The sequence below is a fragment of the Mustela nivalis genome, assembly GCF_964662115.1.
Source record: "Mustela nivalis genome assembly, chromosome: 4".
Taxonomy (NCBI): domain Eukaryota; kingdom Metazoa; phylum Chordata; class Mammalia; order Carnivora; family Mustelidae; genus Mustela; species Mustela nivalis.
In genome coordinates this window covers 55,337,059-55,363,721 of record NC_139023.1, presented here as the reverse complement: position 1 = coordinate 55,363,721, position 26,663 = coordinate 55,337,059, and the positions used below count along the sequence as shown (strand labels likewise).

Below are 26,663 nucleotides of genomic sequence, written 5' to 3'. Positions count from 1 at the left end.
TTCAACTGGAGTGCACACAGAAATGTGTACATTTTTCCTGTTGTCTTTCCCTGCCCCTCTGGGCCCTCTGTAAGTTTTACTCGATTAAAACCTCTTTTCATTGCATGGGTGTGGGATTGGTGCTGAAATTCTGCTCTCACTTTCTAATGGTGCCTTGTTCTCACCAAGTCCAGAGGGTCTCAGTTCACTAAGAACCCTCTCGACACAGGTATCCTCCACTAAAATGCAGTTGGTGGATTGGCGGAAAGGAGCATCAGGGAGTAGAACAAATTATGTGCCCTTTAAAATAAAATTGAAATGTTTCCAACGAGGCCAGGTATATCAAAATGCATGACACTCACGCCACTCTTCTACACCTGAGACGGACATCACTAACGGACAGCCTGCCAAACCCAGTCTGGGTCTTAGATCGCTACTCAGTGCCGGACCCTGTTAGCTGACACCTGGAGACTGAGTGGGCAGGAGAAGGGAAATTTCTTGGCCATCCCTCGAGGAGACGCTGAGCTCTTCTAAGGCAGGGCCTGGGTTTTTGTTGTTTATTTGTTTACTCTTGGTAGAGTGAGGGGCACATAGTAAGAGCTCAGGAAACATTTGTTGAACTGAGCTGAATTCTTGCAGCCATTGTGCCTTTAAGTAGCAATGTCACCATTCCAGAATCCTCTGGAATGCACTCTCATTTGCTAGGGGAAACTAACAAATGTTAGTTTTTAAAACTCTAGGAGTAGATGAATAATGGGCTACTTTTGAGCACTTCTGGGTTGATTTATTTATACCAGGCCATTTTCTCTATACATTTTCCAATTTATCCAAGAGTGGGCCTAACTTATTGGTACCTTAATAAAAAGACTCTGTTTTACTTCTTTGATTTTTTTTTTTCCTGACTCTTTAGCCCACTTCAGAAAACAGAGGTGAGTCTGGCATTATTTAAACACTATAACTCCTAGCAGTGTTAAAATTAAAATGGCACCTTCCCCACAGGCTGGCCACTCTCTCCATGACCCTTTCTTTCTAGTGCAGTGAGGACAAAATCCATACCCTCTGTCTATGGAAGACAGGAGAAGAGTCCCCGCGGCCCCGGGGATTCTCAGGTTTTGGCATTGGTTTTAGCCAAAGAAAACGGACTGATGGAAAGTGGGTGAAAGTGGGTCAGGGACAGACTTGAAAGACACATTTAGAAGTAAGTGGAGAATCCCCATGAAAGAAGAGTCTACTCTCACATGGGGAGAGATGTGAGGATGAGAGATCAAGGTGGGGGGGTGGGGGAGGTGAGAAGAGGCAAGAGGTCAAATTGCATGGGTTGAGGGAAGTAACAAGAAATAGAGCACATTTCCCAAGACACGGTATCTAGAGGATATCCATGGAGCACCACGAAAGTGTCGGGGCTCAAAGGACAGTCAGACGCCTGGTGACAGGGCGGTATGGCTAGGGAATCAGAGAAGGAGCACCCACAAGTAATCGTGGAGGGGACAAGGGACAAGAAATGCTTAGAGGAGCGTGAAAATTTAAAAGCGATAAATGATCTGGGCTGAGGGATTTGGAGTCAGGAAGGAATTGGGCAGACAGGACAGGACTTGAAAATAAAAGTAACAGGAGATGAAGAAAGATGAAGAAAGGGCCCACACGGTATACACTCTTTGGGGACACCCGTCAGCTGTCAGCCTTGGAGTTCAAAGAAGCCTCCTTCTCAGTGGCCCATTTCCTTTGTCAAGACCCAGAAATGAAAGACAGGGTCAAGAGGTCAAGAGAGCTGAGACCAAACCAGGGGCCGACCCTCCCCCTGAGCTCATGAAATGGGTAAAGTGGAATCCACTGAGCTGCATTTTGAGTGGCCGGGAGTTAATTACCTGAGTCTTAAAATACGAAGGGACACCCATGTCGGGAAGGCCCAATCCAATTACAATATGGAGCCTGAACGCCGGGAGCTAGTTTCCAGTGGAGCACGGGGTCTCCGGTGATGGCGCCGAGAGCCCCTTCTATGCCACCAGGCATTGCTGCTAAGTGATATTTTAATTAAACCTTAAGTGACATATCTCCTGTCTGTGACTCTGACGGCTTTTTAATTCAGGTCCCTGCGCAGCACAGACTCTTAATATTCCTTTCTAATTCCCAGGTTGCAAAGGAAGGTTTCCATGGCAGAGCTCCTCCCTCCCCTCCTTGCCCTCCCCTGCCCCGGCCTTGCCCTCCCCCCGCCCCCAACCTGCCCAGAACGCTGTTGGCAGCTCAAGGAGGCTATCACGTGGTCCCCTGCAGGTGGAAGACAGGCAAAGGCAGGATTTCAGGCCTAAAAGGAAAGCGAGACTTACAGGTACCTGACTGGACAGACTCAGGTTGGCGGCTGGTGTCTTCTTCTTGCTGCCTGTACTGTTGGCGTTGTTGCCGGCACTGCTGTTGGAAGTGCTGCTGGTGGAGTTTTTCCTTTTTCTCCGTTTGGTTGTCGGCTGCCTTGTGGGTTCTGCTGCACAATGGAAAATGGACGGAGGATCAGTTCCAGGGCGACGGTCAGAATACTGTCCCTCCAAGGAGGCTGTGCTTGTGAATTGAAAAGAGTAGACTCTAAATTGTTTCCATTTCTTTTAACTTTACACAGAGTAAAGGAAGGAAGCCGTTGCTTTGTTTTTAGCACAACATGCGTGCAACTCTCTTCTTTGGTATTTAGATGGAATAATTTGTGTTTTATCATGTTTTGCGAACGTTATATGGGTGTCTGGAATCTATTTTATATTTTAAGGGTCAGCCGCAAATACCACTTTTATAGTTGAGTTAAAAGTCTTGTTACCATTTCAAAATTGGGGAACACATTTTTCTCTGGACTGTCATTTCTTTAGAGCAAAAGGAGGGCCCTGGTCCCCCTCGGGGGGTGGGAGGGGGCCTCTGAGGTGTGAGAGAAAAGATGAAACCAAAATAAGGTGGTAAACCTGGGTAGTAGCTTTGTCTCTGGGTAAGTGCCCAGTGCCATCACACCTGGAGATACTCAAGTACAAAGAAGAAGCATGAGTTCTGTCAGCCATGAATGTAAAATGTAGGGTCCCAAGCTCAGTATGGTTCTCAAGTTGCATGGTTTGGACTCCGATGTTTAAAGAATGCTACTAATTTCAATGTTCCTGGGGGGAAAATGTCTTAGTGTGCCACAGCCAGCATGTTCATGATGGGGAGCTAAATATTTTCAAGAAAGATTTAGAAATAGAGGACAGGTCTATGTCCTCTTCTTGGAAGCATAAGGACCTGTGGTGATGGGTGGTCAGATGAATATTATTTATTTATACATTATGTAGTCAGTTTTACCAAATGTTTTCATGTTCTTCATGGTTTCTTTGGCCTGTCTTATATTCATAGTAATTCTATTAATTAGATTCTATTCTAATATGTGCTTTGTAAATGAGAAATGTTCAGAAACTTTTTCCAGGAAGTTACTCAGTTGGAAATGGAATGTAAGAGCATCCTTTTTGCTAACCCTAGACTTGACCCAACTCTGATGGCGAGAAGGTGAGGCAAGGCCATACCAGAACCAAGTGAGAGGACCTTGTGGCATTTTCTTAAAACACCTATGCTGCTTCTGATGGGCAGTGGGCAGGATCTCCTTTAAGGATCATGTCAAAGACCACCTAGTCCACCAAATTATCCCTGACTTTTGAGGAAGAAAGGGATTATGTTCTCATTTACATACCATATTTTTTTCCTTCATGAATATTTTGTCTCTTATGTTTAAAGACTTTCATCAAAGGGCCTAACATGTCTGTCCACAGAGAGTTATCGGTGCTTGTCCTGAAGGTTGGGGAAATAGGAATAGAATTGTTCTAGCTCATGGTGCCAGAGTTGAGCGACACGTTCAAAGTCAATCAAATACTCAGTTCCCCTGATAAACATCTTCTTCCTTTACCTCAAGAATTAAAGTCGGCTACTTTTTTTTTTTTTTTTGAAATCTGTACTTCTTTTGTGAAATTTTGGGGAAATATACCTAAATTGTGTACTCTGGATTACTCCCATTTGGCAGCAAGTAGCTGAAGTCATAGAGTCATGAACTCTGGAGATATAAACACCTCTTGTGACACAGACCTCCTTCACTGATCAGCTATGAGATCATCTTTGGCAAATTACTGCTTAAATCCCAAGCCCTGTATATTTGAAATGGAAGTAATATTGAATATCTCATAAGGTTATTGTCAGGATTCAGAAAGAGAACATAAGGTCTGGGAGGGCTGGGATTTCTGACTGTTTCATTCAGTGCTGTACCCCTGTGACTGGAACAATGCCTGGCACCTCTTAGGGGCTTAATCAATGATTATTGAATGAATGATTGAGTTAATAAATGATATATAAATTATATATGCATATGTTGGAAAATATGGGTTCTCAAAGCATTCATTCAGTGAGATATTTTTTCCCATGAAGCCTTATTGATATTGAAAGAGAAAATAATCTAAGCACATTCAAATAGATTTGAAAAATAATGTTCCAAATTTCTAAAATTCCCCTAAGACAGGGATGCAACTATTCTATGTAGAATGATGTTCATTTTTTCTCAGATTTCTAAATATGTACTTTGTTAAATCTACTATATTCGTTTCATATAAAATGCCTGGCCCACGACCAGTGGAAGGTGACCATTCTATTTTGTGATTCAGAAAGCTATGTGCTTCATGTTAATAATTACTCTTTATAAAAATAATTTTTAGTGAACGGATACGTTTTGCTTTTATGATCAATGAGGCTCGACACAAGCCTGGGAGTGAAAATGTATTAGATAGAACGACAATTAATGATGACTGGAAGCAGTAATCTCAGAGCCTCAGCAGGAGACTGCAGTATCTAAACTGCATTCTAAGGAAGTGAGGAAAATGGAATCTTTTATGTATTCTCTTCATGATCAGAGCACCCTTTGATATTAGATCTATCTTTAAAAAGGGAGCAAATTTATTTATTTTTTTCGTTCTTTCATTCTTTCCTTTTCCTTCCCATCCATCCTCCCTCTCTCTATCCCTTCCTTCCCATCATGTCTATGATTCCTATTTAAAAAAAAAAACAAAAAACAAAATAACAATGGACCATGAGAAGACATCAGTCTTGTCCAGTGGAATAGCCACCGGTCTGGGAGACAGGAAACCTTGCTTCTGATTTTGTCTTTGCCAATGATCTTGAACATTAAATAAATCAATTGGTTTTTCGGGGTTTCGGGTCCTAAGTGAGATTGTAGATAATTCCTAAGGGTGCTCATACTTCACAAATTCCACGCCCCCAGGCCCAAACATCCATAAGAAACTACTCATCCTGGCAAATTTATGATTCCTTCCTTCCTTTTCACATCACTTCATCCCCCCAAAAGGCCTTGGAAAATGCCTTTAGAGCAAGAGTGAAGAATGAGGTCATACCTGGGGGCGCCACCATCCGCTGCCACTTCTGAAACAAGCAGGTCTTTAGGCAGTCTCGTGGACTGAGGTTGTAAGTTTTATGTCTCGACATCAGTTCCTGCATTGGCTCCAGAATTACACACAACTGCAAAAAGTTCAAAGACATCAGTCTTTCACTATTTGATAACATTATTTGCAATAAATAATGTTAACAGCTGGAAACAATTAGAAAGCTCAAAGTTACTTTTCTTTTTTCCCCTGGTTTTTGTTTTCTCTGTGCAAGTTTGGAGGAAAAGAAATATTACCAACACTTGATAATGCCCACCTAATTTACTGTTATTTATAATACCATGTTATAGCCAAATGTGATTTACACACACACACACACACACACACACACACACACACACACATATCGAGAGACACATTCTGTACAAACTGTTGGGTGGATACATGTAGCTCTATTCTGAATTCAAATGATTCTCTCTGGTTAAAGAAAAAAGCTCTCTTCCATGGTGCACAGCATGCTCTGATTTCTACTCTGGTTTCTGCTGTTGTTCCTGTTTGTATAACCACACACTGTGAGTTACAATGCTAGTTTATGTAGATTATGTGGCAGTGAAAGCCATCTTTTAAACTGTGGAGAACAAAGTGGCAACTACAAGTACTTTTTTGATCCTAATTCTTATCAAGGCCCACAATGAACACTATTCCATTTTTATTCATGTACTCATTTATATTTTACACATAATGATAATGTCAGTAACATATGCCAACATTAGTTCAGAGTAGGAGCTTTCTCTGTGGCTCTGTACACGATTGCTTCCTTCCCTCCTTTGGTTAGATTTTTCAGATTTACTTTGGTCCAAGACATCTGATGACAAAGATTAATGAATGTAACAAGAAGGTAAATCCATTTAGGATTGCCTTGAACTTTTCTGAATTCCTTCTCAGTTGGAAGGTCATCAGGATACTGCTGTATTGAGAATGCTGTATCTAAGAAGACAAAGACCACAACACAGCCGTACACATATTGGCAAAGCACTCTTCCATGTGGAAAAATAGCATTTCATTATAAAAGGCAGATGTGCCTTCATCGCCCCCCCCCCTTTTTTTAACACCACTCCTTTTCCTTCTGTCATTATTCAGCAGACATGCTGCTTTTTATCCACTGGTCCACTGGGTTCCCTCTACTTGGAATTCTTCCCTCCCCTCTTCTTGGCTAATGCCCACTCATCCTTGAAGACAAGGTTACTTCTTCTGTTATACCTTCGTCTCCAGGTTGTGTACCTCTCTCCCTGTGCAGGCTGAACTCGGTGACTCTTTATGGTTCTCCCATAGCACCCAGCCTTTTCTGCTCTGTGAACCTTCTCATCCAAGCTTTGGAAGCCTCTGCTTCTAAGTCTCCTTTCTACTTGACCTTGAAATCTTTGAATGCCCAGACTGTGCATTTTTTTCTCTGTTGTCCTAGGTTTGGCTCAATTGAATGGATGCATTTAAGGTGTCCTTGTAAAGACTGGAAGATCTTTCTTTCAACAGAACCAAATTTGTTGATTTTTAAAAATGCAGACTTCCAGGGGCACCTGGGTGGCTCAGTGGGTTAAGCCTCTGCCTTCGGCTCAGGTCATGATCTCAGGTCCTGGGATCGAGCCCCACATTGGGCTCTCTGCTCGGCAAGGAGCCTGCTTCCTCCCCTCTCTGCCTACTTGTAATCTCTCTGTTAAAAAAATAAAATCTTTTAAAAAAAAAATGTAGACTTCCAGACTCCTCCCCTTCTGTTTCACTGGGTCTGGAACTAGGGTCCCGAATCTGCCTTTTGGAGAAGCATGCTCCAGTCTAATTCTGATACATACTACTACAGTTTGAGGTCTGCTACCCTACATATTCTGGGCTTTACATATAAACAGAAAGACATGCAAATTCCCCATTGTTTCCAGTTGGAATTCCACTTTTTTGTCACTTAACCCCACTTTTTGATGTTCATCCCTCCTTCTCAAGCCTAAGCATGATAATCAAGATTACCTTCATCTAGAAAAATGTCTCTGCTCTTTTTACCTATTGATGATCTAAACTTGGCCCAAACCACTAACTCCATTGACAAGACAGCTGTAATCTCTTTCCCACTGCAGTTTCTCAGGAAGAAGAGAGCAAGAATTCGAAACCTGAATGACACAAGTACAGCGTGAGCCAGAGAGACAAAGCCGCTCAACCCTAGTTAGTCGGGCTGTCAGGCATGAGGTCTGGATTAGTTCTGGGGCATCTTCAGTCTTGTCTATCCTCCTGCTTACTTTGGAGTCCTTTCTGAAACTTAAAATGCTGGTAAGGAGGACCCCATGAAAGCGAGGGAAGTCCTGTGCAATTAACTCCACATTTCCACTCTGTGAAGACTCAATGTGTATATTCCTCCATTAAGAATTCCTCACTGTGCAAGCTAGAGAGAGCCTCAAGTCTGCCCCAGCCATTAATGCTCACCACTCCAAACACAGTAAAGGATTTTACCGTCATCCCTACAAACAAGAGATAAGAGTGGACTATCCATCCAAGGAGAAACACTGCTAGATTCAGACAGGGTCAGAAGATGTTTGGAACTATTACCAAGCTAGGTTAGTAAGAAAAGGTTTCAGGGAAATTTTAAGGAATGGAAAATGTTTGTTTTTTTTTTTTAATTAAAATAACTAAGGTTTTCAACTATGTCCTTTGGCCCATTCCCCATTTTTGAGACATGGGCTTACTGTGGATGTAAAATGCATGGATGGAGCAGAACAAGCACGGACTTAGATGTCAAGAGGTGTAGGTGTGGATTTTAATTCTGTCACTAGGTGTGCAACCTTGGCCAAGCCCCTTAAGAGTGTTGGGTCTCAGTTTCACCTGTAAGACAATACCCATCTTGTGTATTGTTGTGTGAGTTTGAGATGATAGATCCAAGTTCAATAAACAGTAGCTATGATGATTCTGTATTAGCAGGAACATGACAGATTGTGAAACAAATGACATTTCTGTTCCTTTAAATTAACAAGCATTTATGGGGCTTCTTCCTAAGTGTCAGGCACTCTGCTCTGACCCTAGGGACATAAGGAAGAGGATAACATCACCTCTGTCCTTAGTGAGTATACAGTTCCCCTCGGAATGATTTAAGCATATTAAGAAAACCACTCTGGTGTACACATCAAGCTTCTTTAGGAATCACAGGTTTATGAAGCAAGGATTTCCATGATATGACAAGTTAGATGGCTAAAGTGACCCCTGTGGACCCAGAAGGGCAGTGGGCACGGAACATATGAGCAGACGGGACGGCTGCATTTATCATGAGAACCTGTGAGCTCATTATCTACTTCTTTCTTGCAGAGGGTGTTTTCCTCTTTGGGTTTTGGGCAGAATTTTTTCAGGTGCAAATCCTCAGGATTTATCCCTTCCCCTTTAATGTGAAAATATCTTCCCATCGCTGTAACCCACCCCAAAGGAGTTCCTATCTCTGAATACTAATTAGGAATCCCCAAAGCCATTTTTCTTCCAGAGGAGGGTTCCCAGGCTGGAAAGGCAGCCTTCTCCTGGATTCATGTGTTCAAACGAGCCTGCTGTGGAGTGCTGGGCTGCATGCTGTAGGTGGCAGAACTAACTCAGACAAGAGCCTGCCTTCTCAGGCAGAGAGCCAGTGCATTTTTGGCAACAGTGAAGGCCTGGGGCGTTCTGAAATGAGATCAGGAAGATGGCTGAGGGAGTGGGTTCCCGCAGTCACTCGCCAGTTCCTTCTGGAGCCAGGATTCCTGCTGTCCCTGGGGTCTTGGTCCCCCCTGAGAATCTGGGGAAGGCTCTGCAGCCTCTTTTTTAAAGTTTGAACAAAATATCTGGAAGTTTATGAATCCTCTTATATCCCCGTCCATTGACTCTAAGCCAAGTGTTCCCTGTTTGTAATAAGTATAAACCAGGCTACATGCCTTTTCCTTCACGCTACACCCACACCCACACACACACACACACACACACACAGAGCGACATGACCACATCAGTCAAATGCATATCAGTGGAACTAAGCATAATAACACAGAGTCTTTTGATTTAAAGGAACAATTGTGTCTGCAGAGTTGAGCCTGCTACAAAGTTCTCAGTGGACCTGTCCCTTTGCCTGACAAGGACCGCCACAGCATTTCTACAGCATTTGCAGCAGTCTGCACTCAGGGCTGCCACTTAGTTCGGCTTCCTCCTGCAGTGGTGTTGAGAAGAACCAGGAGTAATTCTAGAGCACTGTGGAAGGGGCAGGTGTCAGCAAAGTCCAAGATCTCATTTTGAGTATGAAGCTCCTGAATGTGTGGTCCCTGTCGGGTCCATCTAGGATCTCAAAGAAAGCTCTTGCCCATCCCAGCAAAACTGCAAGCACATCTTTCTGCAGATTTAGTAAGGATTTTAAGCGAAGCTGATGCTGCTATGCTTCTGAGTTCATTTTCTGGGATTTGGGCCCCCGCACTGACCCTTTGGTATGGAATCAAAACCTGGAACTACAACAGCAACTTGCTGAGTGAGTACAAGGATAGTTGGATGAAAGATGGATGGATAAACAGATGGGTGGGTGGATGGATGGATGAGTGGGTGGATAGGTGCTGGATGGTTGGGTAGATGGATGGATGAGTGGTGGATAATAAACAGATTGGCCAGACTTATATGCTAATAGTAGACAAATAAAGCCTTGTCTTGGAGGCTTAGAGGTGATGTATTTGTCCATGTGAGAAATAACCAATTGACTCTCCTGTAGAGAAGGCTTTGCACAAATGCACATGCATGTGCCCAGTTACTATTTGTCTAGGCCGGACAGGAAGATCTCAGCTCATCCTGGGACCTTTTGTAGAAACAAAGGGCCCAGCAAATGTACAGTATTGTGTTTTGATTTGTTTTCATCTGACAGTTCTCCTGGAGAAATTTAATTCTCCTTAGCTATATCTTCACACTTACTCTTCTTGCTCAACTTCTTGTCCAAACCCACTTCCAGAAATAGGGGATGCTTGTCAGAGTTGGCTCTGGCCTATGAAAAAGCTGATGCCCTGAGGTTGACATTTGGCTAACTCCCAAACCTAAGTCCTGTCTACTGACAACACTTTGATTCAGTCTTTTCTGGATGATGGATGGCATCTTCTGGACTTGAGTCACCTACTCTTTGCATATAGGCTTGCCCGAGGTTAGTATTTCAGTACGAGCTCAGACTTCTGTTCACGTTGTTCTTTTTTCCTAGAAGACCTCCCCTCTTTCCCAGTCCTTCTAACTAGAGGCTGGCAAGCTGTGGCCTATGGGCTGAATATGGCCATGCTCACATAATGTTGGTAGCTGCTTTTGTGATATGATACCAGAGTTGAATAGTTGTGACAGAGTTCCTAGAGCCCACAGACCCGAAAATATTTACTATCTGGCCTTTCACAGAAAGGTTGCTGACCTCCGTACTAAACCGGTGCTGTTCAGTGTAGGTGGTCTGCAAACTATCTGTTGTGCTTCTGTGACAGGAGAAGCCGCTTGAGGCAGAGTGTAATTCAGTTCACTGCTTCCTTCACTGAGAAAGTCTTATGTCAGAAAAAAAAAAGTTGGATGAAGTAAACAATGTGTTCAACTGTGTAGTTGATTTACATTCCAGAGCAAGCTTCCTCATTTTGTCATGGACCACTAAGAGTTTACGGTCTCGCACTGGCCTATAAACCACAGTTGAATCCCACCAATAAGACCACTGATGGCTTCCAAGGTCCAGTTCAAAGCCCAGTCTGTCTCTGACCATGCCCACCCACAAGGGACCCCTGCTTCTACTGCACTTATCACTAATCTAGGTACAGCCCAGTGTTTATATTTGCATTGGGAATATTCCTTTCTTGTGGATTTGTTTCATCTTATCTATAGCAAACCATATTTCATTTTTCTCTTCTTTCTATTTAACACCGTATTAGGCATACTCAAATATTTGCTGGGTCGTAACTTCATAATCGCCATGGAATATTTAACCTATGCCTGTCCCTAGAGTAGGTACCTGACATATACTATATCATTAACTCTCACCAGGTCCTGGCTCACTTTTACAGGTGAGGAAACTCAAGCTCACAGCCATTAAATCACCTAGAGCTGAGAGTAAAGAATGTAATTCTTATCATGTAGCCAGGGTTTTATAACCATTTAAAGGGCAAAGAAGAACTGCATAGTGAAGTCTGCCTGGTTCCAACCCTGTGTTCTCAACAACTAACTGCTTTGTTGTCTACCTCTCTAAGTCAGAGGGTCTTAAATTACTGCTAAGATACCAAATTTAAAGGCTCTCATTGTCTTTGTATTGTTCCCTGTACACAGTATTGACCTCTACATAGAGATATAGATCATACATGAGTGGTGTGGGCTTCGGAACCAGATTCATACGGATTCAAAATCCCAAGTCTGCCATTTACAAATGGTGTGTTCTTGGCCAGAAATTGCAGCCTCTCTGAATCTCCTCATCTGTAAAATGGGGATAAAGATACTTATCTCTGATAGTTTGAAACAACATATGGAATACTTAATGCAATTCGTGGAGCAAGGTCAGTGCTCAAAGGGTGGAAATTAGTATTATGATAAATACTAGTTGCATCAGTGGCTCTCTACTGAGCCAAGAGATCATTGTGTGATGTGATTGGTTAGCTACTGGGGAGTAAATCATTTGGCCTCCTTGAGACTTAGGGGGTCACTAGATATAATACACCAAGGGATGGTAATTAGGCCAACAGTTACACTGCATTTTAGTGGCTAATGTCTCTAATAAAAATCAGTTTTTAGAATTCAGTGATAAATACAAAATGTTCAAATCCACAAACTAGAGTTCTTTCTTTCCCTGCCCCCCCTCCAGTAACCTATTCCTCCGGCTGATTCTGAATTAAAAAGATATCAGAGTGTTGGGGGTGATTAAGAAACAAGCTCTTATCTAAGGTTGAGGAGTATCTCCTAATTAAGAAACACCTCACAGAAAGAGATCTTACATTAAAACAATAGAGAGATACACAGAATCTAAAAGAAAAACAAAACAAAGCAAAGCAAAATAAGCAGATAATCACACCTAGAAAGAGATAAGAATGAATAACAGGTATCATAGGAGTAAAACCCACTCTGCCTCAGAGGATGAAAAACAAGAGAGAAGGAAATGCTTTCCCTTAGAAGCGATGCAATTCTAAAACATCAGATTATGATTTCGGTTTATTTCCTGATAGGATTAAAGGTAGATTGGTTGTCAAATTCAAAGCACCCTCTTTTTTATCTGAAGATTCAACCAGGGGAGCCTCTGCCTTTTCTCAATTGTTTTGCAAATTGATTACTGGGGAAAGTTATCTCATCCACCCCCAGAGACAGACAGCCCTCTTCTGCTTTGGGAGAGGAAGGTGGTGGTGCTGAGGAGCTGGCTTTGCCATGCGGCAGCTGCCACTTCAAGAACCATCCTTTTGCTGGACTGAGCCGGCCATGCATGCACATTTCAATATCTATGCCTTGATCTCAGTTTTGAGGCTCCCAGAAAGGACTCTTTGTGACCACTGGTTGCTTTTCTGACTACCCCTATGAGAGAAGGGCTGGGGCTGTTGCCCTGAGCCATGGAGGCTCCATCAGACTAGCCAGGCTCAATATTTCTGCTGTAGCTATCTGATGGCCAATGAACAGTCAGTTCAAAGCCTTGGAAGTACATTCTCTTTCCTTCTGACCCTATGGACCTCATTTTTCCACCACATCCTTTGGTATGGGCATCCCTTTCCATAGTGCCCTGGTTATTTGTCTATTTGCTCTTAGACCCAATCGTTACTCCCAGCTCTGTATCACAGAGGACATTATTTGCCAACTATTTTGCCAACCTGCTTTGGATGAGGTTTGGCCAGTTGGAGGCACCAGGGGAGATTGGAGGGAAGTGGGTTGAGTTCGTTTCCCAGGACTGCCATTACAGAGTACCACAAACTCAGTTCTGGAGGCTAACAATCTGGAATCAAGGTGTTGGCAGGGCCACACTCCCTCCAAAGGCTAGAATCCTTCCTTGCCTCTCCCAGCTTGTGTTGGCTCTGAAAATCCTTGGTGTTCCTTGGCTTGTAACTAAGTCACTCCAATCTCTATCTTCACATGACCTTCTCTTCTATGTCTCTGTGTCTTCTCTTCTTCTAAGGACCCTGGTCACTAGATTTCCAAATAAATTCACACCATGATGTTCCAGATGAACATGAATATTTGAGGGGTACTCTTCAGTCTAGTACATGAGTAAAAAAATAAGTGAGGTTATTTTTTGTCCCCTCTGGGTCAGATGGCCTATCCAACAGCTGTCACCATAGGTCTACTATGGCCCCCGTTTCTACCAGGTGACCTGACAGTAATGCCTCCTGCCTTTATACCCTGGAATGGCGGTTGCTAATCTTAGTGTTGCCTCTTCCTCTAGTTGCTTCCTAGGCTCAACATCTTTGTACATAATCTGCCATATTAACTTTCCTCTACTATATTACCTGGTGGGGGTTTTGTTCCTCTGAATAGACTTCCATATACATTATGGTTTATAAGAAATTAGGCAATATATAGAAGATGAAGCACTTTGGGTACAAGGAGGCATCATGGGTAGTGGGATTAGCATGCAAATTTGGCTTGGGTTCAAATCCCAGCTACTTAATAACTGAGTGACCTTGGGTGAATTACTCAACCTCTTGGTGTATCAGCTTCCCCATCAGGAAAGTCAGGACAACCATAGGAGTTAACTAATCGGGTTGTTAGGAGAAAATCCACTTAAAGTGTATACCTAGGTCCTAGCTTATGCATGTCGCTTATGGTGAGGGTATAACCAAGTTGGTGTGGTGGGGGGCAGGGGCTTCATGGAAGACATTTTGAAACTTTTCAAGATCTACTTTTGAAACTGTATAGATCTTCCCTGCCCTATATATGTGTGTGTATATACATACACAACCTAAATATTAGATTTTGATAATACAACAGACATCTAAAATGTTTAGTCAATATGTTTTTCCTATAATTTGTCGTTGTTTCAGATACCCAATCCCTGTGTTCTACCAGCATCTCTAAGCTCTATGACACCATAACTAGAATGTTTCCAAAGGAAAGAGAAAACATCTGCCTGGAAATACTCCACAATGGTTAGCAAACATCTAAGGAGCGTTTTCACCTGGAGGGCTATGAGTAAATTTTAAAAATTCTTTTTTAAAATTTAAATTCAATTAATCAACATATAGTATATTATTAGTTTCGAGGTAGTGTTCAGTTGTATATAACACCCAGTGCGCCTTCCAGCATGTGCTCTCCTGAACGCCCATAACCTAGTTACTCCATCCCCTCTCCCCGCTCCCTGCCAGCAACCCTCAGTTTGCTTCTTATGTTTAAGAGTGTGTTATGGATTATCTCCCTCTCTGATTTCATCTTATTTTATTTTTGCCTCCTTTCCCCCATGTTCCTCTGTTTTGTTTCCTAAATTCCACATAGGATTGAAATCATATGGTAATTGCCTTTCTCGGATTGATTTATTTCATCTAGCATAATATCCTCTAGTTCCATCCACATCATTGCAAATCGCAATATGTCATTTTTTTTTTTTGATGGCTGAGTAGTATCCCATTGTATATAAAGACCACATCTTCTTTATCTATTCATCTGTCAATGGACTTCTGGGCTCTTTCCACAGTTTGGCTATTGTGGACATTGATGCTCTAAACACTGGGGTGCAGGTGCCCCTTCAGATCACTACATTTGTATCTTTGGTGAAATAGCTAGTAATGAAATTGCTGGGTCATAGGGTAGCTCTATTTGTAATTTTTTGAGGAACCTCCATACTATTTTCCAGAGTGCCTGCACTAGCTTGCATTCCCACTAACAGTGTAAGACGGTTCCCGTTTCTCTGCATCCTTGACAACATCTGTTGTTTCCCGATTTGTTAATTTTAGCCATTCTGACTGGTGTGAGGTGGTACCTCATTGTTGTTTTGATTTGTATTTCCCAATTTTTAAAATTGTTATTGACCGAATGGTGTGCTTTCAGATGGGTCAGACAGTGACAGTAAGAACCAGTTGCTCAGGGTTACTAAATATTCTCTGGAAGACACTGTCTCTTTATTGTATTAGGGTTCTCCAGAGAAATAGAACCAACAGGAAGTATTTTAAGGGATTGGCTCACATGATTGTAGGGGACAGCAAGTCTGAAATCCAGTTTCCATGGGCTGGAAACTCAGGTAGGAGTTAATGCTTCAGTCTTGAGGCAGATTTCCGTCTTCTCCAGAGAACCTCAGTTTTGCTCTTAAAATCTCTAACTACTTGAATGAAGCTCACGGAATAGAAATCTGTTTTACTTCAAGTACAACGGGTTATAGATGACAAACAAACCTACATAATACCTCCATAGCAAAACCTAGATTGGCATTTGATTAAATAGCTGGCGTTCTAGTTGCTATGAACTGAATTGTGGTTCCTCAAATTCACATGTTAAAACCTAACCCCCAATATGACTGTATTTGGAGAGAGGGCCTTTAGGAGGCAATTAAGGTTAACTGAAACTATAATCTGATGGCCTGGTGGCCTTGTAAGAGGAGGAAGAGACACCAGAGAGCTCTTTCTCCATGTGTGTCCACTCAGGAAAGGCTAAGTGAGTGCATAGCAAGAAGGCAAGCCAGGAAGAGAGCTCTCACTGGAGGTCCTATCAGACCATGATCTTGGACTTGGTAGCCTCCAGATTTATGAGAAAACAGCTTTCTGTTGTTTAAGCCACCCAGTGTTTGGTATTTTTTTCAGGCAGCCCGAGCAAACGGAGACAAAGCCTAGTTAACTTGACACATAACACTGCCAGTCTTCCACCAGACTGTGAAGAACTAGAAGGCCGGATTTTGTCCTATTGTTTTTTTATTATTATTTGTTATATTACCCAGCACCCAGCAATGGATCTAATGTTTGTGGAATGAATGAATGCTTGGCTACATGACTATGACAGAATGGACAACAAAAACAAATGGGTAATTAGACATCAGAAAGTAAGTTAGTTATTGCTTCATTCATGTTGTGACTGCAGTTACTTGGGTACCAGGGATGCAGTGGTGAGCATTGCAAGCACAGACTCCCTTCCTTGAAACCTCTTTCCAGAAGGGAGGCAGGAGAAAAACAAAATTCCCCAGTGGGCTGGCAACTATAAAGGAGAAGGACAAGGGTTGTCAGGAAAGGTTACCAGGAAGAACTGATATTTAAAAGCTAAGACTAAAAAGATGACTTAGAAGTCAGCCAGGTGAAAGAAGAGGCATCTAGGACAAAGGCTGGGTGGACATCTGTGGCAGAGGGAATACAGACATGAATGCAAGAGAGAACACGCTGTTGGAGACTGCCCATTATGGACTCAGCGAGCCAGCTACAGTGGCAAGGCAGGCAGTGGTCACATCAGTCAGGGCCTCAGTTTCTGGCCCAAAGCAGAGCTCAGAGGCAAGACTGATGTAGGCAAAAGCATTCTGTGAATGATATAGCCCCCGTCAGCGCCATCAGCATGGACATTGATCTGCAATATGGTAAATATCACATTGTTACTTCTTCCCTCCACATTTCCTAAGCATGAGAAAAGCATCATCAGTATTTTGATGCATTTGGCTAAATAAAAGCACCAAATATCCCCAAAGGCAAATATTGGCAGCTTCGAGTCTCCAGAGACCGCCCCCAAGCTAAGTGCTGTTCATCACAGCACTGGGGGTGTTTGCTCTAGCCCATATTGTTCCTCACCGGAAATAGGTAGCGTTTCTGGCATGTTGGTTATTTCTCCCAAGGAACTAAGAGACTGTGTACTTGCAGTGAGGTAACATTTAAACACTAACATTTATAAGTGGGGCCTGAATAATCTTAATACTGCGAATAAGGGAATTTGGATATGGTCCTTGGGAGCTGTCAGTGACAGTTTCCAAGGAACATGGTTATCTTGTTCATGCGAGTTATAATCCCTCCTGAACATTAACTACATGGTTATGCCTGCCTCCTGCCCTCGTGTAAATACCCACAAGACTGTTAAAGACAGCATTGTGCTCTGGGGTTTGGGCCAGCATTCCCACGGGCGCTATTTGGGAGGATTTCTGGGCTATGGTCAGTGTGAGGATATGGACTTCTTTCTCTTGGCCCCGAGCACCCAGTGCATGGTGTTTGGAATGCTTGCCTGCCTGCCTGCTTTCTTGGGAGCTTCTGCCAGGCAACAGCCCTCCAGCTCCACTCTGACACAAAGGAAGGAGCAATTTCTCAGTAATGTAGCGCTCAGCTGCTCAATTGCTCCCGCCGGCCGTGATCATTGTGCGCCCGTGGAGCCTTGTATCAGCAGCCATTTCTCCTCCCAGGGACAGAAGTGAGATTGGTAAAAAGCAGGATTCGTGTTGACAATGGCAACACAGTATGAAAATGGAGTTGGCAGAGATTGGGATTCATTCATTCATTTAGTTATTCATTCAACACATGCTAATTGACCTTTTATTCTATGCCCCCATGTGTGTTCTAGGTGCTGGGGATGTGGTTAACAGGAATAAAGAAAATCACTGCTCTTATGCAACTACATTCCAGTGAAGGAGACAGATAAATAAGCATGAGATCTATGTTAGTGATAATCAAGCAGGGAAAGGAGGTAGGATGTGTTGAAGTTGGGAGGGTTGAGAATTTGGATACTCTGGTTAAAATCACTCCTTGGAAGAGTGGCTCCACAGAGGGGCCTGTGCCTTAATCCTTTGAGTCTGGGAATGTGTCAGGCTACATGGCAAAGGGAGTTAAAGTTGCTGATGAGCTCACTTAGAGAAGGAAAGATTAGTCTGGATTACTGAGGTGGATCCAATATAATCACAAGAACGTCTAAGAGTGAAGAGGTTATCCGGGAGTCAGAAAGATGGCAGTTGCAGAAAGTCCGATATGACCTTGCTCACTTTGGGGATGGAAGGGGGTCATGAGCCAATAATGTGGGTGGACATGGTAAGGAAACAGATTCTGCCCCAGAGCCTCCAGAAAGAAACACAGCCTTGCTAGCACCTTGAGTTTAATGTTGTGAGATCCATGCCAAGACTTCTACTAGTCTACTGTCAGATAATTAATCTGTGGTAATTTGTCTCAGCAGCAATAGAAAAGGACGATAATCACCCAGAAGGTGACATCTGAGTAATGGTCACATGATGAGCTTATATTTGGCAAATAATAATATAAGATGCCTAGTTACATCTGAATGTCAGACAATAAAAATAATTTATTATAATAATTAATAATAGTAGTAATTTATTCATTATTTGTCTGACATTTAAGTTCAACTGGGAGTCCTGTATTTAATCTGGCAATCATAATCTCAGAGGAAGCCAAGAAGTGAGATATTTGGGTAAAAACATTTCAGGCAGAAGAAACAGCATTCTGAGCAGAGGGAATAGCTAGGGCAAAGGCCTGGGAACTTTGAGAAACATCTAGGAGTATGGTGGCCATGGAGAGAATGAGACAGGGGAGAAGATGAGTTTGGAGAGGCTGTGAAGTACTGGATCATGAAGATCATCAGGAAGACAGTGGCCTTTGGCCTGAGGGAGAAAAGAAGACATTGGAGAGTTGGGTCAGGAGAGTGGCAACATTTGGGGTCTCCTGAGAATGGAGAGATACTGACTGTAAGCAACTTGAGGACAAGGTCTAATTTATTTTATTATTTTTTAAAATGTTTTAATTTTTTTTTAACATATCATATATTTTTAGCCCCAGGGGTACAGGTCTGTGAATCGCCAGGTTTACACTTCACAGCACTCACCAAGGTCTAATTTATTTTTGCCTTGCCCTGGAGCTAGCACAGAGGTGGGTATTCAAGTACACACGTGCTGGGCGGGCAGCAGGCTTTTTAATTGGTACAACTCAGTGCTGTGCCACCCAACATGGAACTAGGAAGGTCTAGGATGTGCATGGTAGGAGAAGGGAATATTTAAGAGGAAAGAAGTGGTTCATGAAGAGAAGTCTGATGTTTGTAAGGAAATCAGTAAGGATGGAGAAAGAACAGATGTGTGGGGATCTCCTGAAGGTGAAGACATTATGCACAATGCTTTATTCTACTCTGGAATCAAGTGTTAGGAAACTCAGGGAACAGAGGGTCTTGTCTACCACCTACTGCAGTTAGTTCAGAGCAACAGAGTCTAAACTAAGACCTGAGGAAGCCGTGTTTCAACTCTTCAGACACATGAAGATTTCCTTGAAAAAGTTGCAAGAGGGAAGAAAACTGTGATTATAAAACTTTTTTTAGCAGCTGGCTAATGAATCACTCACTACCTCTAATAATGATTAGCGCTCACTTGGTGTTCTCTAGGCACTGGGCAGTGGGCTTAATGGCTCCCATGGGCTTTCTCACTTCATCTTCCAGCACATTAACTACACAGACATACAGATGAGGAAAGGGAGACCAAAGAGGGTAGGTAACTGGCCCAAAGTCCCAGAGCTTTCAGGGACTCCTTAGCTTTGACTTCTTTGCACTTAGCCCCCAAACTAAGTAGTTACTCCCTCTCTTAACTTTTATTCCCATGCTTATGAACACATCTCCAACATCCTGCATTATAATGAGCTGCTTCTCTAACAAGAATGGGATCCCTGTGGTGAAGGGAGTTGGCCACCTTTTCATCATCAGAAGTCGACACTTAGTAGGTGAGTATAAAAACAAATTAATTCTGAATGAATGGATGAGTGACTGAGTGAGTGAATGAATGAATGAATGCGGGAAATATCCTCTAAATCTCAATGCAGACACTTCAGCGTAGAAAGACTGATGAGATGTGGCTACAGATAGAGCAGGGCACTTGTTCTTTTCTCCTCAGCAGGGCTGTTAGATACTGTTAGGCTCATAGGTCCCATCCTTTTTTACTTTGTCTATGGGGTTCCATGAAAACTTGAGTACGCATAGCCTCTAATGTCACTGTCCTTGTTTTCCTACAGAGAGTATTAAAAGTCTCAATACGGATCACAGACCCGTAGGTCCTCTTTTTATTTTTCTTTCATCTATCTTTAGTTATGCACATTGGAAGCTCTCCTTCCTTATCTTTCTTCATGTCTAATTGTTTTCCTTTCACTTCTGTGCTTTGAGAACATCCCTGGATCCCAGACCCTTGACAGATGATCTGTATAGGATGATTGGAAATCTGTTTCTGTTCCTGTCATTAAATTGATCCAGCATGCGGGAACATTCGCTTCCATTCTTTCTTTGCGTGTGTGCATGTGCGCATGTGTATTTCAGAGAGTTTTATGGTAGACATCTGCCTGACCTTGCCCTCTTTGGTGCTGAATCTTTAGATAAGAGAAAGAATGGGTTCCTCAGGCCCTCTGAGAACAGTGCGGAGCTGGGGTAAGCATCTTTGTGGGAGCTGGCAGGACCAATTAGCAGAACTAACATGGGAGCGTTCCAGCAAGAAATAAGAAAACATAACTAAGTTCACTCTAGGCTACTGCATTTGGATGGAGTCACAGATTCTCAAATTATTTATAAAACAGCACAAGCCTCCTAAAATTGTGGACTTTTGAAAGCTGGAAATCTCTTGGACATTTTCATAGTTATAGAGACCAAAGCTCAGAGGATTCAAGAGGTTCTGCCTGATCTCACCTGTTGAGTTGGGGTCAGCCTGGGAACTGTGGTCTTTTCTCTTCTTGCTTAGGGTCTATCTTTTCCACCACACTGTGACATTTGGTAAGGTGTTCCCCTTAACAAATAAGACAGTTTCTTCCCTTTGAGTCTGGTTTCAGCCCTCTTAGCTAGTGCTTAGAAAATTCTTGCAACCTGAAATTCTCCCACGGCATCCAGGACTTTCTGTTTTGCTCTGCTGTTATGTGTGGGCAAATCTCGGTTTGGCCACCAGGAGAAACAAGTTCCCTCACAGTACCTTGCAAGTGGGGTCCATCTCCATATCCCTCATGGTCTGAGGCAGAACCTAATGCCCTTAGTCCTGAAAAGGTGCTAATTTCGGTTTAAAAGCACATATTCACTTAGCATGAACATAGACAGAATGGGGGGGGGTCACCATATTCCTCCATTCTTCTGGAATTTTTTGCATGGTAAAAGCTTCTTTTGAAAGCCTAGAGAAGCTTCCCAGCATGACAAATTCCCATTTGCCCCACAGAAACACTTATGTTCTTGCTTGACTTTTACTCATCTGAGCCAGTACCAAAAAATCCTAAAAAGGTCATGTACTATTTTGGGGGTCTGGCACACAACTAGTCACTCTGTCACCCCATTTAAACTTCACAATAAATCTATGACTTAGGTATTTCTATCTTCATTTTGCAGATGAGTTGTCTGAGGCTTGGAGAGATTTAAGTGACTTACCATTCATAACTGATCTCATCTTAACTTCACAACAAGGGGGTTAGGACCGATTATCCCCATTTCTAAGAGGCTACGACCAGAGTTTTAGAGAAGCTAAGTGCTTTGTCCCAGACCCACAACTAGAAGTTTAAGGGAGCCAGATTTGAGCATAGCTCCTTTTAATCCTAGAACTACAAATGTGCTCAACACATAGCAGGTGCTCATTAAACATCAATTAAAGAGATGAATTATTCCAAAGCTCACCCTCTCTCCACTACCTTGAAACCAAGGCTGATTAAAAAGCATTCTGCCAAGTCCTCATTTCTGGGGCCAGCTCTGAGCCGCCCAGTTCCTCCGTTACCTCTCTGGAACCCTTTGCTCCCAGCGATATCTTTCGGAAGCAGCCTAGGAAATGACAATTTCCCAGTCTACCGTCTTTCTTCACTATCTCGTGTGAAGCTTCAGAATGACATTTCCTTCCTCTTAATTTCTCCAAAAGGCAAACAACACATTATTCAGGAGTTCTGCGTCAAATCCGAACACCTGATACGTCTGATATGCAAACTGTTCACTTTTTCTGTTTGTGCAGCAATGAGACCTTATCGCTCTCGCTGCTCTTCCTTGTGATTATGAAATGCATCCCCTATCACTCTTCACCTGTGTCCTTGGCAGCTCCCTGAGGTTCACGTGGCTTCTTAAAGGCTATTTGTCTTGTTCGAGTTCTTCTGGGTGCAAAATAAATCATGGATTTAGAGAAATCATTGCTGTGCCATCCATGCTTGAGCACTGGCATGGATAACAGACAGATATTTAAGCCAGGGATGTGGTTGGGGAAAACCTTACAGTTGGAATCATTTTTATCTAGGAATTTTCTGTCCAAAAGCACCCAAAAAGGATGTCTTTGCATAAGGCATCATATGAGGAAATGTACCGATCAATCATTTTTCCATGGCTACTTTGCAGTCCAAACTGATGAAGGAAAACAGAATAGGATCTGATAGGAGTGCAACACAGTTTTCATTTAAAGAAAAAAAAAAAGCTCTAATAAAAGGCTGTTCTGGGGTTTCATTCTAGCTTGGCATGATCATTTTAAGCACTAAAAATAAAGAGATTATGCATAGCTAGAGTTCTGGGGGAAAAAAATCTGCTTCTCTCTTTATCCTTCTCTCTCTACTTTCTGTTTTTCTTTTTTTAATTTTCAGGATACCCCAAATGAAGGCTTTAGGAGAATAACAAATTATGGATTTTAAGCATCACAATATTTTTTCTAGGTATACACATATGTACACACACTGTTCCACATTTCTCCACCATGGTTAAAACAGAAATGCGGTATCTTTCACAGAACTGATGCTATTTTTAGACTAAATAGTAGGAAGTCTGCAGCATTAATAAGTGGACAAGAAGCACAGAACCATAGTACATGGTAATATGCCAATGCAAAAGCTAGCTTGGCCTTTAGCCAATGAACTGTGATTAGATGTTGCAGCTATGAAAGTAAAAACATGGCTTACAAAGGAATGATTAATAAACTGACAAACTTTCAGGCATTTATTTCCTATTCTTTAGTTCCAGCTACATTAATACTAGCATATTTTCAACTTTATTAGTAAAGTCTTGCAGCCTGGTATTCTTTAGTGTATACATGTAGGTCTTCTTAAATCAGCTGCAAGTTGCCTAGACATGTGAATATTTTATAAACATTGCTTTTCTTTTTCCCCTGTCACCTTATAGCCCAGGTCTGCTTGTGGACCCCAGGTCCATGATACCTTGCACTGAACAATAACTGTTATGTTTCCCCAAATACAATGCTGGAGGAAATATTCTCTGACAGAGGGACCGCATCTGGGTCATCCATGGGCCAGTTAGTGTGACTTTCTGGCTCATGTTTGTTGTTGGAGAGTTCTGCCCCTCCTGGTGGGAAACCGCTCCTCCATGTGTGAGTTTGACAGTCCTTGGATGTCAACCACTTCCTAGAGGGGGAACCAGTCAGTAAACTCCAATCCCATCTCTAGGATAAACTCTTGATCATAGTCATCTAGGAAGATGTAATAAAAAGTGAGAAATGATGGGATGAAATTAGGGTGACTAGCTTGTTTAGTGTGCCTGGGAGTGGTCCAGATTTTAAAACTGGAAATCCCACTTTCCAGGAAAGCTCTCAGTCCCATTCAAATGGGACATTTGGTTACTTAGATCAAATGTTCACCAACTTGACCCTGTGAGAAGCCAGGAAGGGACTTGGGCCTTAGAGTCAGACACAAGTTCAAATCCTTTTTGCGGCCTCGCAACTGTGTTACCCTAGTGAGGCTTCCGTGTTCCCAAGCCTCAGCATTCCCAAAATGGGGTAACAATGCCTAGTCTTAGATTATTACAAGGTTTGCATAAGATAAGGTATTTGAGCTCTGGAGCACAGTGACCTCTCTCCTGACCATCCACATATCATTTCTGAGTTATAAAACCATTCATGTCTATGAAAAGGCAAATAGGATCAGCTAACCCTCAAATCTGAGGAAAGAAGGCAAAATCATGTGTGTGAAAGTATCTGCTCACTCAAGAAACAGTAAACTTTGGAACCCAGGTCAGTGGGCTCCAAAGTAGTTTGAAATGGACTCTCAAGAGTTAGTACTAAGAAAATGACAGCAAAGGACAGAGCCAAATCATATCCTCTATGGCGTTCTCCTCCTTTTGACTCTGAACTTGGTTTTATTCTTATCCATAAAGCTGAAACTTTTCCCAGGAGAGCAAGACTCTCACAGAGAAAGCCAGCCCCCTTCACCATCTCCCTGACACCACTGTCTGAGGGACGTCACCCTGGCTGGACAGATGGGTGCTTATATAAAAGATCTTGACCTCCAATAAAATTCTATTTTGGGGTTACATAAAAACAACAATTACTGGGAAGTCAAAATTTTTAATTAAATGTATTCAAAGGGAGTACAGATTAATGCCTCTAAGCAAGAGAGTATTTAATGCTTACAGGCCAGCTCATGCCTGCTAAAGCAAAAATCTCACTGCCAGCAAAGCTTTTAAGTATTGATATTTCCTGCATTAATAATACTCTAAACCACATTCATAACAATATAATTAGCAACACAATTCATATCGCACAGCACACGAGGACTCTGCATTATTAATTACGCCAACAGAGCCTTTGTGCTGAGCACCAATGCTCTAATTTTAGCTTTCAAGGTAAATGATCCTAAACTTGGGGGTTGAGGAGCCTTGTAGAGAGTGATGCCCCAGCACGGTCCATGTCTCTCTGGTGACCCCTAAATAATGATGAACGCGCTGTCCACAATGCCTTTGGGGATGACATCCGTTTTAAAGTCTAAGCTTGAGTGAATTTGGCTGTACTCCCAAATTTTCTATGTGGCAAAATAAGATTAATGTCCTAGCCATGCTTATTCTACTTTAGGCTCTATCTTAAAACCCACTGGACATGATGACACTTTTATGCGGATGAGACAAAGTATCTCAGTTAGGGTTTTAGAAACCGAGTCTCACCCCCCCTGGGGGGTTGCCCCACAACTTTTGTTTCCCCTCCTTGAACACTCCAGCCTGGCTTTGCAGGAATTCTCACCTGTAGTCCTGGGAAGCACTGGGGTCAGGGAAGTTTTATCATGGATGGTTTTGCTAAAGGCCTATGCTAATCCTAACTAAGGAAATGAAATGTGGAAACACATAGTTGTGCTAATTTATATTCTTCAAGCAGCTTAAAAGGGAATCCTTTTTCATGTATCTTCTTCAATGCAATGAATTACCATATAAAAAATAACTTTGCCAATTTGATAGATAACAAATGTTATCAAACTGGTGTTTCCATTTTCCAATGTGAATTTTGAAGAGCAGAGCTCAGTGGAGATCCCAACAAGAAGGAGGGTATTAGATCCAGACTGCCTGAGGACAGCCTCAGATGAAGCTTCTGGATGAGTCCCCCTTATCACCCACCTATTCTCACACTGCCTCTTCCAGAAAGACCATCCTCAGCCTCGAGTTTACTTAAGGAACCTCAGCTCAGGAAAGCCATTGCATGTGCTTCTCCACCAGAATCTAGCATCTCATTGTTTTCTTATTCTTTACATTAAATCTAAATAAATACTGTAAGAAAGAGTTTTTCAAGGATCTACTAGACATTAGGATAGCTTCTGGAGAGAGCCAAATAAATAGCCCCTGTTCTTTAATCCAGGGGAGCTTACAACCTAATGAGGAGGAAGGGCAAATAAAGACTAAATTATAATACGGTATGGAAAACAAAAACATAAATAAGATCCAGGTAGAAGTCATAAAGGGCTTATTCTGTCTCACCCAACCCGAGTTACAAAGAATTAGTGTGTTCAGAAGATGGCAATGGTCCTCACTAAAATGTTGTGATCCAGGCCACAGTAAAGAGGATCACCTTGGCTGAGGTCTTACCAACTAGGTGAAACCCCAGTGAGTCCTGGCCAACAGTGCTTTGGTCCCTCCTATCCCTCAGGACTGGCTTGGCAGGGATCCCTTGGCTCAGAGAAGAGAATTGTTCTCTTTTCTGGGTGAGGGTCAGAAAGAAGTCCCCAAAGAGGGAGATCCACTGAAAGAGGTTTCCAGTGTGAAAAGGAATTTGCCAGGCAGAAAGGAGGGACAATCATGTACAGATGTACAGAAGGACATAGGGCTGTAGTATCTTTGGGGGTGTATGGCATTGTTGGGGGAAAGATCAGTAGGAAATGAAGACTTTCAAGACTGGGCGATATACAGTATGATAGGGGGAAAACAAGGACTATGGAAATACCGAGGAGGAGCACTCAACTCCACAGCTGGATGGAGAGACAATGTCAACAAACACTTCCTGGGAGAAAACACTATCAGAACTGGGACCATAAGTTTAGATGCTGATTCTAGTAAAAGTGGAATAATAACAGTTTCTGTACTTAGTCTATGGTTCCAGCAAGGAAGTGCAGAGCTGGCATACTGAGTCATCAGAGGTCCTACTGTATTATACTTCTCATATCTGAGCCTTGAGAAAGATCCTTGGAACACAATCTTGGGAATAGGCATTGAAGCACCATTGCAAAGGCAGATGGAGCA

General features: G+C 42.5%; 1 protein-coding gene across 12 annotated transcripts in view; it reads right to left on the bottom strand.

Annotated features, from left to right (window-relative positions):
• Nucleotides 1-26,663, bottom strand: part of LDB2 (LIM domain binding 2) — a 372,982-nt gene that overhangs the window by 4,691 nt on the left and 341,628 nt on the right. For 4 of the 12 annotated variants that reach the window (XM_082728434.1, XM_082728444.1, XM_082728438.1 and 1 more), the window contains exons 6-7: nucleotides 5,367-5,490; nucleotides 2,310-2,455 (exon numbers count right to left, since the gene is read on the bottom strand). In XM_082728434.1, coding sequence (XP_082584560.1) covers nucleotides 2,310-2,455; nucleotides 5,367-5,490 — 270 coding nt within the window. Of the gene's footprint in view, nucleotides 1-2,303; nucleotides 2,456-5,366; nucleotides 5,491-26,663 lie in introns of all 12 variants that reach the window. The other 8 variants (XM_082728441.1, XM_082728440.1, XM_082728433.1 and 5 more) reach the window with 3 other exon arrangements.